The 19,862-nt window shown below is 40.6% G+C and overlaps 1 protein-coding gene across 1 annotated transcript; it reads left to right on the top strand.

Moving 5' to 3' along the window:
• The first annotated feature begins 5,312 nt into the window (after positions 1-5,312).
• LOC108127023 (uncharacterized) lies at positions 5,313-13,721 on the top strand. The gene is made up of 6 exons (XM_017243840.3): positions 5,313-5,544; positions 10,135-11,000; positions 11,104-11,476; positions 11,535-12,149; positions 12,263-12,606; positions 13,239-13,721. Exons 2-6 carry the CDS (start codon positions 10,182-10,184, stop codon positions 13,500-13,502), a joined length of 2,415 nt encoding a protein of 804 aa, XP_017099329.3. The 5' UTR covers positions 5,313-5,544; positions 10,135-10,181; the 3' UTR covers positions 13,503-13,721.
• The last annotated feature ends 6,141 nt before the right edge of the window (positions 13,722-19,862 follow it).

The following is a 19,862-nucleotide window of genomic DNA, read 5'->3' as shown; positions in this document are numbered from 1 at the left end:
TTTGTAATTGCCAAACAAAGCGCAGAAGCCCAAAAAACCAAAAAAAAAAAAAAAAAAGGCTAACAGAGGAGGTCCAACGGGGGCAGGAGAGGGCGTCACAGCCTGGCCCAAACGCTGATGGCAGAGGAGGAGTCTTTTGGAACTCGGACTGGGAGCCGTACACACAATGCCGGCACTGTGCCGAGTATTGCCAAGAAGGCAAGCGCTAAATTATAGTAGATACGAGCTCAAAAGTAGCAGGCAAAAGGCATGTTCAGGTTGTGCAAATCGCTGACAAAATTGCGAACCTGGCTCGAACGGTGATCACAAACGGTTCGAGATGGTGCCGTGAGATGCATGTGAGGCATGTGCTTTGATTTTTTAATGGGTCTTATGCCACTGGAATTTCTAATTCGCTAAATGACATTACCAATTCTAATCGTATCAAATGTCTTTGACACTTTAATATGGTGAGTGGGATAAAATATGTTCCTAAACTTGTTTAGATTACTACCTGATGTACTGGAATTTAATCAAAGTGCCACCTGCTATGTGGAATCTAAATATAAGTTAGTTAAACTAGGTTATACATGGATTATGTTTCTAAAGTATTTTTTATTCTTTTCTAATATATGAATCCTAAATCACGACACCAGCTCTAGTAGTATAGTCACTGGATGGGCGGGCAATTACACAGTCACACGGCAAAAGCATTACGACAGCAAATAGCTCACTGAATCAAAGCAAATGAAAATCGGAGTCACAGCCATCGACATTTGAATCGAGATCCGAGTGGATGAAGCACTTTCGCATGGGAAGACTCCACTGCCACTCCACATCTGCATCCCCATCCCCATCCCCATCCTCCATCCGTAATAACTATTAGATCTTGTAGAGTGTAGAGACCTCCAAGATGTTCGTGTTTTCGTGTGTAAGCCTTTTTTGCCTCCATTATTTTTGTTCGGTTTTTGTTTTGATTTATTTTTGTGTAATTTTTACCTTGTTAGCCAAATGCGGAAGTCATACCACCAAATAAATGTTTCTTTGTCTAACAACTGTATTAGGCCAGCATCCAGCTCAACACCCGCATCAATTGATCAGCGCACTCCTGGAGCAATTACGATTACCGCCCGCTGACTTTGCTTCGCTTGTTTATAAGGTTTTTTTTTTGTGGCATTTTTTGTTGCTAGTTTTATTTAATAAAATCAAATCCAATCATAAATAAATTTAAACCCGTTTGACCACAAGCTAAAGACAAATGAACACACAAGCGTACACGATCTTGGGTATATATCTACATACAATATAGAAAAGCCCCGATTGGCATGTAAGAAACGTGCAGAGTGTACTGCGAATCAGTGGCACTGAGAGAAGTGTTATATATTCAATTCATTTATAGGGCTTTAAAGAATTCTAATAATTTTAATCAATTAATAATGATTTCTTAGGGTCATTGGCTTACATTGCAGGTCTAAAAAAGCTTGCATTTCATTATTATTTTATTTAAAATGATTCATTTACTAACTTTATTCCCTGTGTATTAATGTAAGGCACGGAATCGGAATCACAGCCGGGACTCTCGAGTTGGAGGCGGAAAAAGAGACGCGGGAACTCAAGTGCGTTCGATTCAATATTGTCGTGGGCTGCCGAGTGTTGAGTCTGAGTGGCTCGGATACGGATGATTGCCTGGCACAAGGCACAAACACTTACACTCAGATTCAGCCAAGTTATGCTGTAGCTACAACTTTATCCGCCCCCAACCCACTCCCCACAGGTAAACACTGGACATTACTCATTCGCCTGAACGGTTAGCGAATTCAATTGGACGCGAAAAAAGCGACAAAAAATGTTTATCGCACGACAACGATACCCTTCAATTTACAAGGGAATTCCAAGCCAATTGTGTTTTAATTGAGGCAGTGAATGCACTTGATCAATTAATTTTTAACTGGATTAAAGTTTATTGAATATCAGAGATATTGACTAAAATTTTTTACTTAATACCCTGCGGAAGCTTGAAGAAAACACCTTTATGGAGTGGCCCCATTAAATATTTCCATAACCATTTTCACTTCCACAGCATTTTCTCTTCCTTTTGGCTGGCTTTCCTCCGGCCAAGAGGAAGTCGGTTAAGATTTTCCCGGGTCGCCTTACTTTGCGACCTCGTTGCAATCTTATGTATTAAATATATAGGTATGTGTATATATTTTTCCGATCCAGTATTTATAAGCGTGCTTAATCGTAATCAACAGAGAGCCATTCGCTCGTGTGCACAAGTAATACAATGTTACATTTCTTATATATTATATACTCGTATAACTTTGTAGAGCTGTGTCTTTCTGTTGATGCTCCTTGTTGCCTCAATCAATTCAATGTTGATTTTTTCTCTGTCTTATTTTTTGTTTCCCGCTCATTTGCATTTACCATAAATTCAATTTAACCCGAGTGGGTCCGTCTGGTCCCAGGTCTTTTTCTCTTATTTTTCACTTTGCATATCAGGTGACGACGAGCTTTCCTCCATCCACCTTGAACATTTCTCTTGATTTCTTCCTCACTGCTCGAGTTATTTACACGCTTTTAATTCAATTTCAATTGCACAATTAATCAAGAGCTTGGTACACCTTGGAGTTGAGCTGATTCCCTCATACTCTCCCGTGCTTTTCACTTGCTTTTTGTTGTGCTTCCCCGTGCGTGTTTAGCGGCTTGAAGTTCAACAGAGCGTATGAGTGATTTTTGCATTGTCGAGCCTCTCTTTGGTGTGTGTTTGGCGGGGGGCCTGTGTTTGTTGAACTCTTTCTGTGTTAATTAAACACTTTAATCCGGCCGCGCTTTGTTAACGCTGTCATAATACCGTCTATTCGGTATTACCACCTGCCACCCCCACCACACTATTCCCACTAAATGGAAACAATTGCATTTTTGTTTTTTTTTAGCAAACTTGTTCCGTTTTCGTGTGTGCAAAATGATTGATTCGATATCTCACTGGCAGCCAACGCACAATGGGCCTAGCCGAGTTAAATTTATGGCCGACAACACAAAGTGCATGAAATTTTTCACGACATGAGTAAAGGTTTGATGAACCCGAAGGTTTAAATACTCTAAAAAAAAGGATTTAAAATCTTACAATTCTCAAGGTCTAGCACAAATAAATTAATATATTTTCAAACCTCAAAAATGTAAATTATAAGAAGATTTTTCTTCAAAATCCCTAATCAACTACCATTACTCCTTGTTAGTGTATTGGAGTTCAAATATTTTTCAATTCCAAATCAAAGTCGAAGTCTCTATGCGATTTTTAAGGTGGGTCGTCGTGAATAGCGGAAATTCCACATGCGATCAACTTGCACAAACCGCCACACACTCCATACAGAAAAGTCAACCACCGCCTCTTTTGCCGCCAAATGGAAATCAAAGCCAAATGCACGAAAACGAAAATATCTCACAGATGCATAGATACATTGATACATAGATGCACAGGGGCAAAAGATACTCGAGCTGTTCGGGTGCAATAACATTGACATTTAGAATGCGGACCAAGACCCGGGCCATTCATAATTGCAAAAATACCATAACGAGCTCGACTCGGCAAGCCAAAACCCAAAAACAAACTGAAACCAAAACCAAAAGCAACATAAACTAAAGTCACAGATGCCAAAAACAAAACCAAGTCGCGACACAGAAAAAACGTCCAAATGAAATCGAAATTGAAATCGAACGCACTGAAAGTCCACAAATCCACTAACCTTGTGCCCCGCATGGGCCATAAAAACTGCGTATTGATTTCGTTACATGGCGAAAAAACCATAACTTTATTAGGATTATATTGTCATTTAAAATATTTCATATTTTCTTATAGCTACCAAAATGATACACATTAAAGCAGTGGAATATTAAAAAGATAAAATATGAGTTAGCGAAAAATATAAATATGTATAACATGAAATATAATCAAGATAATATGAGTACATTTTTTTGGCATAGATTGTAATCGTATATCATTCCTAACTGAACCCTAACTCTTAAACTGCACAGTTATCATTAAATATTATATGTTTAATCACAATTAAGAATCTTATTGAATGTTAATTATGTAATAAAACATAAAAAACCTTTAGCCTTAAAAAGTTAACGATTTAAAAAAAATCATTTCTTCAAGTGCCTTCCTCCAAAGGAATGGCTATTGGCAACGGAGTCGTTCGGGCCAGACCAATTATAGCGCACTTGTCCGCGGACATGCAGTGTGGGCCACAAGCCACAAGCCTCCAAACAGCTGACTGGTAGTGGGAGTGGGGCGGAAAAAATTTGTGTGGTGCCAGGATTTGTTTTTTATTTTTTTTTTATCACAGCTTGCCACATGTGGATACTGCAAAGTGCATTGGGCAACGTTTGGATTTGTTTCTTGTTTTGTTATTTATTTTTTTTTTCTCGCTTACTACGTCATGCGGTGAACTCAAAGTCATAAAAATGATTTCAACTTTTGGGATTGGATTCGCACAAAGAAGGTCATGAGTTGGTGTGAATGTAATCAGAATACTAATTAATGGTTTACTCTTAATTGATCTGCCAGAAGGTTAAATTTTTTTACCATTATTAGTAATAACTGTTATTAGAGTTTAGGTAAGGGGAATTATTATAGGAAATATTTGGAAATTACGTGTATGTAGACACGACTTAAGAACTGGGCTTGCGTTCAAAACAATAAATTATGAAATAAGTAACTAAGGCCTGTTTTGGAATTCTATCCACGTGGCTCTACCCATTTCTATTATCCCATGACTCATCTGCTGCCTCCACTTAACCCACTTTTTGGCCAACTCAGTCGTCACCCACATGTGCCGAATTTCCATAAGCCAATTGCAGAAACTCCAAACCCAGAAAAGTCACAAAACCCATAACGCAAGTCAGACTCACTCGTAAGTTTAGACGTCTGAAGGAAAACCAAACAGGCAGTAACGACAGTTTTTTTTTTGTCAAAACTCTAACATTAAAAAATTCTTTAAAGCCGCTGGGCACGCTCCAGTCCGCACACACATAAAAGTCATACGAAACGATCTCATCATAACTTAAACGTCACGTTGCAAGAGCCATTAAAGTATTGGCTCCGGCGACAATGGCCAAAGCCAAAAGGTAAATAAAACCAAAAGAAAATACCTGGCGACACACTGAACCAATGACTCCCAACGATCGAATCTGGCCAAAAGAGTTGGGCTGCATTTGCTGTTAAGAGAAATAATCAAAGATTTAAGAGAGGCCGGTGTGGTGGAGTGCCGGCTTGAGACTTGAGACTCGATCCGTGGGCTGAGCTCGAAAGCGAAATCAAATCGAAACCGAAAGCCAAGCCGAGCTGAGGTGGGCTTCGGGTTTCTTCAGCTCTTTCAGAAGAATCCGAAAGAGAAGCTTTGAAGTGGCGCCGCTTTTTTTCGGCTTCTTCGGCCAGGTTTTTGGTCTTTCAGTCGTTATTTTGGCAGTCGATCGCGCGGTTGCGGCTCAAAAAGAAGCGCGTTCGCCACTCAGCATCCCCCAAAAAAATAATTTTTTAACGATCTTGCAACAAGTGTACACAACGTGAGTTTTTCTTAACTTATTTTAGGGATGTATGGAAAAACTATGGCCAATCATGGCCAAACCATTAAATTCTGTGAATGATTGATTGAGTGCCGTGTGTCCAAGCTTGCAAAAATAAAAACAAAAGGAAGCCTCCCACGATAGCGTGATGAAAAATGCTCGACAAATGCTTGCCAAACGAAATTTTTATGCAAATTATGAGACTTGTAATTATAGTGCAACAAGCCCAAATTGCAATGTACAAATCCACCCAAAGTCACTCTAATTAAATTCCAAGTTTGCACTTTTAATTAAAAAAAAAACAAAAACAAAAAAATTGGAAGCAAAAAATTAAGTTGCAATCAACATTGATTAACATAACAGCCAACAACATGTGAACGCAATTGAATGTCGAGCACTCACATTCATATACTCGTTAAAATTCGCGGTTGCCCTGCTATAATCATATATATGTCTACGATATATATCCCCCACCGCAAAAGTGAATCCAAAAAGCGTGGAAAAGTGACAAAAGTGCGATTCTCGTGTGATTTAAGATCTCCATCGTTCCATCGTCTCAGGCTTATGATCATCGAATGTGTGTTTTTTCAGTGCTGGTGTGAAACAGAAATCAAAAAATCTGGTAGCTGCATTAATTACAAATTTATTCAAATGGGCAAACAGGTGGAATACAGACAGTGCAAACAAGAATTCAACGTCAGACGTTTGATGAGTGTGCAGATGTTGGCTAAAATAAAATGGACGGACAGGTCTCTTGTAAGCCTGATTGATCGAATAATTGCTGCGATGACAAGCAGATTTAGTACACAGACTTAAATTCAGTTCATATTAAATGCCTATTAAGCCTTTGGCTTAAAATCTTTCAACCCAGCTTAAAACACAAGAAATCAAGAACTATACTACATAACTGAGATCATCTCATAGTTGAGTGATCGCAAGAAGTGATAATCTTGGTGGATGATAGATATTTTCTGACATCATTTTAAGGTTGTCTGTGAAGATTTGAGTGAAGGAGACTTTTGAGAATTCCAATAGAAATTATGAAACTAAAGCTAAACAAACTTTAATTTGTCTGCGAACTCTAAGATACATATATCTTTCTGTCTGGTGTTCAATAAACTTAACGAAAATGTTTCAACACTTTATAATTACAAGAACTTCAAGGATTATTGTGATCACACTAGTAAACAACATAGTTGTTAATTATACGCTATTAAAAATTGGTGTATCATGATCGTAAGGTGATCAATCAGTGGTAATAAATAAAATGAAAAAGAATTTGCAAAAGGCATGACTGAACGCTTTTTTGCTATTAAATAGCAAAGGTGCCCAGAATCGACTGCCCAGTAAAAAGTAATTAATGCGGTTGTGAGGTAATGAGAAGCCAATTGAAAGAACTGGAGATTGTGGATCAAAAGTCAATTAAAAAACAGCCGACATGGCTTGTATCCACCCACGATCAGCCGTCCGCTTAAATGCCAGCAATGATCGATGGCTTAATCGGATCGGACAGAATCTGTGGAATCTAATCAGCCCAGTCCACCTCGACCCGAACACGATCATAACTTGACTCGTCTTAATCTTCTAGTCCCAATAGATGACTCAGAATGAAGCTGGCTAAACTGTAGCATGTCGAATGCTCATGTAAGGCCATAATCGGTCTATCTAACTGCCATAATCCACCCGCTAACTGCCACAGAAGGCAGCTGGCCTCAGAACTCAAAGTATAGACTTTGGATTCAGTTTGAGATTCAGATTCTGACTTTAAGCCGCACTTGGACTGGTCAGAGCCGCTTGCTCACCTCGCACACAAAACACATCTTACGGCACGTACTTGGATCTCCTCGACCAGGCAAAAATAAAATCGAAAAGCATAAACAATTTATTTGAACAAAATAACTTTGAACTGTGCAGTTGCAGTTGCAGTTTCAGTTGCATTTGCTCTTGGTGTTGTATGAACCGCAAAATGACTTAACTTGTAAGCTGTGGCATTTGCCAGTGGATGCTGCAATGTTTCAATGCGATTCAACTGGCCAGGAATGCGGGCCAGGCACTTGGAAAAATAAATATAAATTAACATAAAATTTGTAACTGTTTATTGAGAATCATAAAAAACTTGCTGATGGTTTCAAGAGAATTAATTTACCAACATTTAGAAAATATTCTGCCTTGAAGAAGTCGTTTTAAATAGAATGGTTTAGTAATAAACTTAAATATCTCTATAATAGAAATCCATTCATTTGTGGAATGTTTCCTTAAAATTTCTCAAATTAATCACTTATTTTGAAGTTTCTCCCATGGTCTGCTTTTATTATTCGTTCTAACCGAAAGTGCCAAGTGGCCAATACCAAAGCCAAACCAAATTAAATAATGTTATGCAATTCGCGTTCATTTGTTAAACCGATTGAAGATTGCAGTAGAGAGGCTCCCTAAGCACTGTGCTGGGCATTGAGGCATGCCATTGCTCAAAGGTGTTCTAATGGCTGACCAAACGAGCTATTGAACAATGCCTGGAAGTGGTTTTGGACTGAAGATACAGCCAATCCGATATCGAATGCCGCTACTAATTAGACAGGTTGCCAAAGATCTAGATAGGTGCGTGTCTGGGAAACGGTGCTGAGGCTGTAATTGAGAGGAAATCTTGGGTCTGACTGGTAACCGCTAAAGACTTCCCTTTCAAAATTTTTGGACGTCATACAACTAGATTACCTCATTTCCCACACGGTTTGACATGCTCATCGGTCGTTAAATGTTGTAGGAAAAAAAAAACCAAAGACTCAATGATCCCAGCTCCAAATTCGTGATGTTTGGTTACACCCATTCAAAGTCCATGTCTCGACCCTAAAGCAAGGTTCTTCACAGCACTCTGTCAATTGCTGTTATGACCTTTCTGTCGATTGCTTACTTGGCTAGCATTTTCCACCATTCAACTGACCTTAGCAGACTCTCAATAGCCTGGCCAGCAAATCAAAAAAAAATGAGAAAAAGATTTTGCACACCTGAGAGGAGTTTAAGAGCTGACTACCAGACTGCAGCTCATTAATCCAGCAATGAGTGGATAAAGTTGCTACACAAGAAAAAAAATTTTAATTGAAATGCATGTTCCCTAAAAGAATTTATTAAAACTAAATCTAGATAAAGTAACTCGAACTCTTAGAAAGAACTGCTTCTCCTGTGAATACCTGTATTCCAGAAGTTTAGTTGTTATTTCTTTTTGTGTACTTGCCACTCATTAATAGGCCGCAGTCTCCGCCTCTTCAGTATCCCCAAAGAAAAAAAAGAAGCCGCAACACTTGAGGTAGCTCGAAAACTTTGAGCTTTGGTTTCTTGCAACTTGGCAATAAGCAGGCACCGAGCCAGCAAACGAAAACAAAAGTGAAAAGGTCACTAGCACCAGTTGGGCAGCAGTTGTAGCGGTTTGGGGCAAATATAGAGGAGCAGTCCCAGCTGGAGTTGTCTGAACCAAAACCGAAGACCAAAAACAAAACACTTTTCGGCACTCGACACTCAGCCAACTGTGGCCGCCGAGCTCATCGCACTCGTAATGCCAAAAACCAGGTATAAAGGTATATAAACTTGTAGTTACACGAAATGCATAACATTCAGTGCTGCCTGGTTACAGGAAGTGCAATTTCTTCAAAAAAATATATGGTTATTTTGTTCAGAAGATTTGCTCATATATTTTTATAAGCCAATTAATCTTAGAAAACTTGCAAAACCATAATTGTATTTTCCCAATTCACATTTATGCAAACTTCTCCCAGGGCATTTATTCTTCGTTTTTCTCCTGTTGGCCAGACCAGCCCGCTTAGTTCCAGCTGTTATTGCCGTTGTTTCGGCTATTTGGCTTGCTCTTCGTTTTTCCGGCTAACAAGTTTGCTTTCGGCTTTGGCTTTGGCTTTTGTGTGTCTAACCAAAGGTGAAGTTGCAATTGCCCCAGCAGAAGCAGCCTGCCACTTGCCGGCGATTTCTTGCCCAATGTGCAATTCGCATTTCAATTTTTCTAAACTATTGGCCAATACTTTTGGGGGCTTCTCTCGCACACACTCTCGCATACTATATAAGATTATTTATCGTCACTGATGGCATGGGAAAATCCAAGCCAAATTGCAATCACAGCTTCTTAATGCGGTGAAGATGTCTTTGCGGTTTTCGAAAGGGGGTATTATTAACGCTTAATTGAAGCAGGAGATTGAAGATGTGCAATCTCTCCTGGTTGGGTGACAACTTTCCACAAAATAGTGGAAATGCCGAAATGCATAGTGACATGGACTTTCATTTTAATTTGCAATTCGATTGCCTTTCGGAAATTGATGTTTTCGAGAAGACAGGGAGAGGAGCCAGACCCTAATCTACTGAAGAGTCTTAAAGATCAGTTAGACAATGGCAATTATCCATGGATTATGTAAGGGAAGCAAAAATTGAAAGGGGTACTGAAAAAAAATACTAGCTCAAACTTAATTTAAGTCAAAACTCTTAAAGGTTCAAAGATCTTAATTTATAAGATATTTCCTAAGATATGTGCCAGTTTTTAAGCGTCTTATACTAGGTGCCAAAGTTATATTTTAAATAAAATTTCTTTCTGTGCAGCAATTGACATTTGGAAGTGCCCGTGGAGAAGGTGAGCTCAGGTAATTATGGCCGAACAGAAGCAGCTGGAAGTCATGTCCAATGAGACCTCATCAGTCGGGGGATTGAGACGCCAGCCCACCAAATATCCCCACGGCCTTAATATCACTGTTCAGACCATCGAAGACACCGACAATGATGGATCTCTGAAAGATCCCAGTGACTACTCCCGCACCTCCAGCGAATCGTGCTGGAGTGAAACGCAGAAATACCACATCGGAATGCTTGGTAGCTCCGAGACCCTGGCTGAACTTCAAGTTCGTCGCTATAAGTATCCATTGACTGCCAATTATTATCTGAACGGCAAATCGGTTATGGACAGGCCCACACAGAAGCCCACACCCTGGATGCTTTTGGGGTATGCCAGACGGGCTTGCCGCTGGAAGTATCTGCGATGGCCCATCATCTTTGTGGCCAGTGTCTTGCTATTTTTCGGACTGATCACCTACTGCCTCTGGTTGCACGATGTCAGTGTGGCAAGGGCCAAATTCCTGCAGCGTCGCTACGAGGCCTCCCTAACATCCACGAGTCCGACCAGCAACGAGCTTTGGGATGAGGAAGTCACCAGCACCACTGAGCTAAGGGAACCCCAGGAAACCACACGATTTCAGGAGGCGCACACGACAGAGACCGATCAGTCCACAGAATTGTCTGACATTTCAATCGACGAAGGAGATGAATATCGCTTGGAGGATATCGCAGAAGGTGATGGGGACTATGATGATACTCTATTGCCAGCGGATAGTATTCGATTCACTTCCGGGCATCAGAATAGTTTCGGAGTGCCCATCGAACAGGACAAGAGAATACTGCAGTTGCTCAAAGATGTGAGTTCTCATTAAAATTATTCAATATTATATTAAAAAATTGTGTCAAATTTTTCTTTAAAATATAACAATAAACGTTTATAAATCTCTTGCCATTTTCCAGCTGCTGCCCAAGCCCCAGGCGACTCCTGCCGGCAATGAGCAGCCTTTGACCCGGGTCTCCCCCACCCTGCCACCCCCCTCGCCGGCCAATCTACGTCCCACAGAGGCCACGACCTTTACCACCACCCCCTCCACAACCAACAATGGCTGTCAGTCGACTATGCTGCCCATGTGCCAGGGAGTCCTGGACTACGATCTTACCAATATAAGGGATGGATCAGCACCGCGGGATGCGATGGCCATGGCAACCTACCAGGAGCTCATCCGGTCAAATTGTTCGGCAAGGGCGGCAGAGTTTGTGTGCGCTGCCCTGGAACCCGAGTGCCGACCCTCATACATTGGCAACCTGCCGCCCTGCCGACGTATTTGCAAAGGTAAGAAGCCCGCCTAAAGACACCAAATATTTTATTTAAGATATATTTGAATAAACAGCTATATTGGAGGCCTGCTCAGTGGCCATATCCAACTCGGATGTCCTGAGTGAACTCTTTGACTGCAGCCTGTACCCCGATTCCCATGAGAGTCACAAGTGTGAGGATCCCACCAAGCGGCGGGATTATTGCTATGGAAATGAGTTCCAATGCCATGATGGCAGCTGTATTCCTCAAACCTGGCAGTGCGACAAAATCAAGGACTGCTCCGGTGGCGAGGACGAAGATGAGCAGTGTTTGGTTTGCGAACAGGACGAGTTCCGTTGCCGATCGAATGAGAAATGCATTCCGGAAAACCTTCGTTGTGACCTGAACTTTGACTGTTTCGACGGCAGTGATGAGGAGGATTGTGACGACTTTGGATCGGGGGACACAACCCCTTTCGATGAGGCAGAACTGAATGCATTTCCTCGGGTCTTTTCCTATGCCAGTTTCCTGTCTCCCAATGAGACAAATGATAAGCTATATACCTACATCACAGCCACAACCGATGAGGAGGCGGGTACGGAGACCAAGTACCAGGTTCATCAGGTGGCAGCTCCTGCTCCGCCAGTTCCTCAAGCTCCTTCAGTCAATGGAAGTGCCGAGGAGGCCACAGGAGGTCCTAAGGGATTCGGTAAGTACTGATGTTAAATATACAGTTTCCAATAAAGATTTTCTACTAAATATTTTAAAAATTGCGTAAATTGTATTCCTTTTATGGTCTTCCTTTCAATAAAATTTTCCTAGTCAACTTTCGCGACAGCAAAGAGATCATGATGACCAGCGATTCGGAGAACAAGTTCAAGTACTCAGCCCAGCGGGCCAACCGGACTTCGGTCAAGTTCAGTGTGGCAACCGCCCCAACTCCGGCGGCCCGGACGGCCAGTGCCATTCCAAGTTCGGCTCTGGCCCAGCAGCGGGAAAGGGAGAGGGTTACCAGCACCACTTCAACCACAACAACAACGACATCTAGGCCATCCACAACAATCCAGCCACGTTATGAGATGCTTGCTTCGGTGGGAGGTTGCCAGCCCCACGAACTGAGATGTGTTAGTGGCAAGTGCATCACAGTGAACCAGTTGTGTGATAAGGTAAGTATAAATTAAAACAAAAAAATAAAGCTAAGAAGCCTTTAAATGACTGTTCTTTGAATAAAACTTAAATTTGACTTTTTTATATACGGTCCCTAACTGACCCTATATCTTCGTCAATTGACTTCCGATTCTAAAACAGAATACCTTTAACGATTCTTAGACGGATTCTTTACTTATCTACATTAAATTCTCCAAAGCAAATTTTTTATCGATATTTTTCAAAATTTTTTGATGAAAAAATCCAGGATTCTTAAATATGGCTCCTAGTCATGTCTACATCTTTGCCAATTTCTATCCGACCTCCAAGCGAAATACCTTAATAGATTCGTAGATAGATGACCAATAGATCTGCATCAAAATCTGCAATTAAACTTTTTTTAAAATATTTTTTACATTTTTATTATGGTACCACTTTCATACCACTTGGTCCCTAGGCCCATCTTTATCTTTACAAATTTGTATCCCATCTTCGAGCCCCAAATGGGATAATTATCCCAAATCCTAGCCAAGTCGATATCTTTACCAATGAAATACTAAGTCTATGGTAGACGGATTACCTAGAGCGATTTCCTGAATAGAAAGCATTAAACTATAAATTTAATATTCTACAATTTTTCTTAACCTGACAGCAAATTGATTGTCCCGATGCTGCCGATGAGTTAATGTGCGTTTATCGAGACCGGGGAAGGAAGACAAGCACAACCACCAGCACAACAACAACTAAATCACCGTCAACCACCAGTAAACCACCCACAACAGCACCACTTACAACGAAAACAACCGCAGGAACAACAACAACAACAAGCACAACCACTACTAATCCGGTGACCAGTACAAGTACAAGGCGTCCGCCCAGGACCACGCCCAACCGAAGTCGAAAGCCCAAGTCTTAGAGTGATGTATCTTGTATCTTATGTTTATTTATATCTCTATCCAACTTCTCTCCACTTCACGTGTATTTTATCGCTCGCTATATGTATGATATATGTATGTTCTACCTGTAAATCTTTGTTAGCCTGTAAGCTTAGTGGCTAGACCAGTTTGACTATTTGTATGTGCGTGTAAATTGTATTTTTAGAAATGAATAAAGTCTAAGTTGTGAGTAGCTTAAACGAATAGTAAGGTAAGTTTCGTAATCTTTCCTTGGAGATCTTTCAGCCTGGCAATTAGATATGTATATTGTCTTGGGGCTTCAGCTATCAATCTTTTCTGTCTTTTCACCGAGTAACCTTGACAGGAGCATAAAAGTCCAATCCAGAAAACATACTTCTGGCCATTGTCGGGCCATTGTGTGTGTACTTTCAAAAGCCATAAACAGATTCGGACAATGCGGCAACGAAATTCAAATGAAATCGATACAATTAAAGCCGGGACATTATTCGAAACCAACCTTGGTCTTTGGTCAGCACACTGCCCACGCATTGAAAGACCCAAACTAAGACCATTTGGACTGGGCAATTCAATTAACCAGTCCATTGTTATCGATTCGGTGGTGCAGTGACTGCTACGGGGTCCATTATCTATATGAGTGTGTGCACAGCTGACTGCAAATGCACTGAGAGAAATACGTGGACTATAGTTGGACCTTGAAAACATGAATGCCAAGAAGACTTTAATAAAGAGTTCATAAATTTATTTTCCAAGTGTGTATCAGACAAAACCCCACTCCCGATGCCATTCCAGAAGGCAAAATAGCAGGAGACCGACACCACTTGTCTAGGCAGATTAAATTGCGGACCAACCCAGTCGAGAAATCGCCTCCCCAACAAATTTCAACTCCAATTCTGTTTTCGAAACGTTGACAGCTCGTTGCAGTTTGAAAATTTCCGTTTTAGGGGCTGATGATGACGGCAGATTGGACTAAAGTCTCTCCTCAAATATCTGCACAGCCACAAAAGTTAAATGCGATTTGATTTCACCCCAGAATTCCACCCAAAAAACAAAAAAAAAAACCGATTGGCAAAAACAAGAGAAAACAATTCAAGAACCGATTTTCTGATTTTCCTGGGTTTTATGTTTTTTTTCGGGGGTCTTTTCTGATTGATTGCCATCAAAAATCCGCTTTTGGCATAACGGCAAATGCGATTTGATTGCTGTCATTGTTCCGCAAGCAAGGACTATTAATATATGTTTTCGGCACAATTCCTAATCCCAACATGGGCAATTGGGCGAAGATGGAAAACCACCCGAAAAAAAACTCTGCCCAAAATAGGGATAAAAAAATGATATTTGATTTCCTGTATTTCTGCACTTTTTTTTTGTTGTCTGCCATTTGATACGTTTCATACGCTTTTGACAGCTGTCGGGCATCTACATTTTCACCTTAATTAAGTGATATTAATCGTCTTTGCCAATCTATAACTTTCATCTATAAACGTTTTGGGTGAAAGAAAAAAATGTTAAAAAAAAGGTGAGAAGGCGCGTGCCGTAAACTCCCAAAAAAATATATATGAAATCTAAAACTGAAATTGAAAACCAGAAAAACTCATTCACTTATAGGGCATTAAAAGCTTTTTCACCTTGGCCAACAAAAGGGTTTAGAGAGAGGGTGGTGGTAATAACGAACAAACCGAATGGACACGCATAATTTTCATGTTTAGTGCCCTTTTGGCTCTGGACCTTTTTCTCTCCTTGAGCCAGGTCACTGGCAATATTGTTAATGTACTCTATTGGAATGGCCCCATTTCGGGGTCGGTCTCTATCCCAGGGCCATCTGAGTGTGTTTCGTTTTGGGCCATATGCAAGGCATTAGAATGTTGTGTTATCTCTGCCCGGCGGGGTGGCCATCACATTAATTTAAAATTTGGCAATTTCATTTTGTAGTTTTATGCTGTAAGAGCTTCTGGGGCAATTGAATAAGGGAGTCCGAGTTAAACTACTTAAAATAAGGAAATTTTGGCAATAAAGGATATGGTTGCTGACTCCGTTCAAGGAAGAAAATAATTGCATTTTATTACTTCAGTTTTTTTTTTCTTAAGCATCGCCTTTCTTCAACGAAGCATTCTTATTCTCTATTATATGAGAGAACAAAAAATCACAGTAGGTGTTTCAAGATTAAAAAATGTTATAAATTATTGCAATATGAATTTTTGAATGCACCCAGAAACCCCGATTGCAACGTTTGTGTGTACAGTTGCAATCCAAAGATACTTATCAACCCATATCCTTGAAGATCCTGCCAGTGAACTGACCCCAAATGATCCCTTAATATCCCAAAGGGTTCCTTACCCCTCGAGTGTCCCGTGGCGAGCCGTCTTCATGAGCACCCATAATTACGGGTCTCAACGCTTGATCGTTTTTAAATTGCAAGCCGCGCACACTTCCGCCCCTGAATAGATGAACTTATCGGCACTTCAAGTAGCCCAAGGAACCCAAGGAGTTCAAGAAGTTGACATAATTGTGCCAGCATTTCACAGTCCTGCGCATTTTACATTTTGTAACGTTTTGGGTATTGCAACCCTCCCCGGAATGAAGCTAACCCTTGGGTGCATCTGCCCTTTAACCCTCTTGGCCATATTAGATCGACATTCCAATGCGACAGTTGTTATAGCTGCGAAGGAAATGGGTGTGTCCAAGATTCCGATTTTCTGTGCAATCTGTCTTGCCTAATGCCCCACTCTAAAGTACAGTTTAGCCATTAGAGCCACAGCACAAATCTTGGAAAATCATTAAGCGCATTTTCCAATTGATTTCACTCCTCGGAGCGACCACAACACGAAGACTTGGCCAAAATCAATAAGCAGTCAAAAGGCAACCGCATAAACAGAGCCGAGACTGAAAGGGACTGCCAGGAGCAGAGGGCTGGAGCTGGGACTGAGATTGGGATTGAAAATGCGGCTTGGGTGTCTGGCCAGTCAGGCATGGATCAGACTGGACAATAGCGATACCTATTAAAGGTGATAGGGCTTGCCGTATTTGTGAGCTTCTGTTCTTAGACTTTTAAACAAAATTAAAAATAATAAATAAATTTATTTTAATATTCTTTTGGAAGTATCTATATTTTAGTAAGAAAATAAAATCTACCAAATCCCTGGGTAGTCCCAAGTCGTTACTAAAACTTTCTCATTAAGACCCTAAAGACCGTAGCCGAGATTGTGTCGCATTGTTGCAATATTGATGATGAGACCCACCTCTGTCCCTCGGACCTGTGGTCCACACTTTTTGTATCGGCTGACCATCGATTCGCAAAAGGAAAATCGCAAACAAAAACCGAATAACCGAAAAACCGAAAAGTGAAAATTGCTTTTGGGCAGCATCTTTTTACGCCTGAATGCAACCTAAAGTGTCAACGGCACTCATTCTCCTATTATGGCCTCTATCTCCAATCCGATGGTTTGTAGGTTTTTCGGGGTTTCGGGTTTTTGGGTTTTGGGTTAGGGGTTTTTGTTTTCATCATCCTCCATTGAATTGGTCCGACGCAACGGCCCACACACCCCTCGGCACATATGCAAACACACACACAGGCACTGAATGATTTACGAGCATATATACAGGATGCTTAAAGGATAACAGCAAAAAGTTACAACAGCAGGACACATTCGGCCTGTTCATTTGCATAAATGCTCATTAAATCATGTTGCCGGCCAATACTACTTACTAGCTACTTCTTCGTTTACAACTTTTGCCCGGCCGGTGTCCAGTTGTGCTGGCATAAATTTACCAAAATAGGCGACACCTCTCCGATTTCGGGATCAGGCACAAGCTCAGGCCTAAGCTCAGGCCCCCCGTTAATTGCCTCACCTGGAGTCACCTGGATACAGCCAGACAGCTAGCCAGCCACTCGCATTTGCATTTGCATCGAATGTCAAGTTCAAAATGATTTACAGACTTTTTGTTTCTCGGGGGTAATTAATTGCCTGCCAGATTGGTGGACTGGGCAACTGGACATTAGTTGGGAGATAGTTGAACAAAGTGTGGCATCGTGGCATCCTGGGGAAAAGATGGTGAAATGGATGGAGAGAAATGATGGTAACCGCCGGGTGAATGGTTAGCAGCTTGTTTGGCGTGTGCCTAATGAGTGTTAACTGAGCTAAGAGAAATGTATGCATACTGCACTCTCTAAACAGAGTTTAGTTAATGATTAGTGGCTGAGGGAAAAGTGGCATAATTTAAACAAATTTTAAGGTAATTTGAGCTTATTGTTTTCAGGAAAAACTTTGCCGCATGATAATTAAATAATAATTATTTTCCATAGTAATGATAGTTTCCTTGATGGTTTTTGGTGGACTAGGCCCCCTCTAGAATGATATCTACCAGCAACCACTCCCATTCATAATTCCATTTTACAAAACCCTTATGGCTTGTGTGTAACACCTTTGTTAATAGACCGACAACTGCGAAATTGAATTTACACAAAGAAAGAGCCAGTCTAGGCCTGGCAACAGAAACCCCAGATATGTAAGCTGAAGGTGCGGTTTACAAAAGCGCATATCAATGACTAATAACCTTCGGTGGCCCCCTGCTAACGAATGCAATTTCTTATTGTTCCGATACCCAATGCCGGAGTTAAGAATAGATCAGGACATCTGTCAGCAGAAGTCAGAAGGCGGCTTGCAGGCTGGCAGGCGACGCACATGACTAATTATGGACATTGCAGCTTGTCGGCAATAAATACATGTATAGGAAAACCTATATTCAAGTATATTGGTTCGATCGGTCGCCTTTTGAGACCGCTAATGATGCATGACAGACGTTGATCGGAGGCACCTTTTGACCGGCCGAGTGACTGACTGTAACTGCAAGTAGCGTGAAATATTCGCCATCAAAACAACGACAAAACATAAGAAAACCGACAGCAATTGGCAAACGGCAAACTGCACGGCAAACGGCCGAGTAAATTAACTTTATCGTCCCATACTTTTTGGCCAATCTTGCTCAGTCATTGGGGTGGGCCAGAGGAGTGGAGGGCGGAGGGGCTAGCCTGACTCAGCAGCTGCATAAACAAATTGCAGTCAACATTCATAATTTCCTGTTTAAATTAAGCTCGGTCCGCATTTTGGCTCTTAACTCACATCAACAGCATTTCCTAGTGACAAAAAAAAATTACAAACTCCACGCACTAAATCCGCCAAAAGCCCGCCCCTTACGCCCCTTTAACAGCAGCACACCACCGCGGTGCAGCCCCAATCTCAGGCAATTAAATGTCGCCTTCAAAAAACAAGACTTTTGTCGAGCACTGTGCCAGAGCCCGAATTGAAGCAAAATCGATACGAATCGCATACGAATGCCGCATATTGATATGCAGTTTTCAATGTGCGTTTATTGATTTGATTATTTTTTTTATTATGCATAAAGCCGGCCACAAAAGCGACAAAAATGCAAATCGCCATCGATATGAAACGAAAATTATGCATTTGAAACCAATTCGACGACGATACTTATTTTACGACAATACTCTAAGATAACCAAAAGGCTTAAGGAGTCTAAGGTGCAATATGAAAAGGAGTATCTTCTTCAATAGTTTAAAATTGTTGCTAAATGAAATATATACAATATATGATTTAAATGGAATGTTAGTAAAAAAAACTACCTTGACATTTTTTCCTGTTCTTTCTTAGCATGAAAAACAGTAAAAAAAAACTTTACTTTTTAAATTATACTTTTTAATTTACTTTTTAAAGTTTTCTGAACAGCACAACCAATATTAATATTATACTAGCCTAAGGCTTAATAAGAGCTAATAGGACAACAAATAATTCAGTTCTATTTAAGTAGATTAATGATTACTCTTTTCTAGATGATAAATATACATTTATATCGTTTATTATATTTTTGATGATTTTAAAAACGTTTTCTTTAAATTACAACATTATTTTTGCTGAACCAAAAATTTGAAATAAAATATTTTACTTTCTAAAATCAGTTTTTATCAAGTTAATTCTTTTTTTTGTACCCTGCCTGCTCCGATTTTTTTAAGAGTATCCCTGCTTCGTTGTTTATCATAATCGATTCTCATTTTATCTTGTGGCGGCGACAAACGAGAAGCGAAATGCCATCAAATTGGCAAAGCCGCCGACGCCAACGATGGACGACCGATGCGAAGCGGAACCCCCTCGAACTCCCTGAATCCCCTGGGGCTTCAGTGGGTTAACCTGTTTTCGCGATTTTTCATATAATTTTTACGGACAACGAACGCCAAACTCGCCGGCATTAGCCCCATACCCGCATATATGTGAATGTCGTTTATCATAATCTTATCAACAATTCACATTCAATTATAAATCAATCAAAATTGCACCAATTTCATTTAAGCT

The sequence above is a fragment of the Drosophila bipectinata genome, chromosome 2L (assembly GCF_030179905.1).
Source record: "Drosophila bipectinata strain 14024-0381.07 chromosome 2L, DbipHiC1v2, whole genome shotgun sequence".
In the NCBI taxonomy this organism is placed as follows: domain Eukaryota; kingdom Metazoa; phylum Arthropoda; class Insecta; order Diptera; family Drosophilidae; genus Drosophila; species Drosophila bipectinata.
This window is presented reverse-complemented; position numbering and strand designations above follow the sequence as displayed.

Bases quoted from the DNA above. Each gene is read 5' to 3' on its own strand.
- LOC108127023 (XM_017243840.3), top strand. From the start codon at position 10,182: ATGGCCGAACAGAAGCAGCTGGAAGTCATGTCCAATGAGACCTCATCA. The intron at 11,477-11,534 runs GTAAGAAGCCCG...TTGAATAAACAG, and splicing joins CTGCCGACGTATTTGCAAAG to CTATATTGGAGGCCTGCTCA. The intron at 12,607-13,238 runs GTAAGTATAAAT...TTAACCTGACAG, and splicing joins TGAACCAGTTGTGTGATAAG to CAAATTGATTGTCCCGATGC.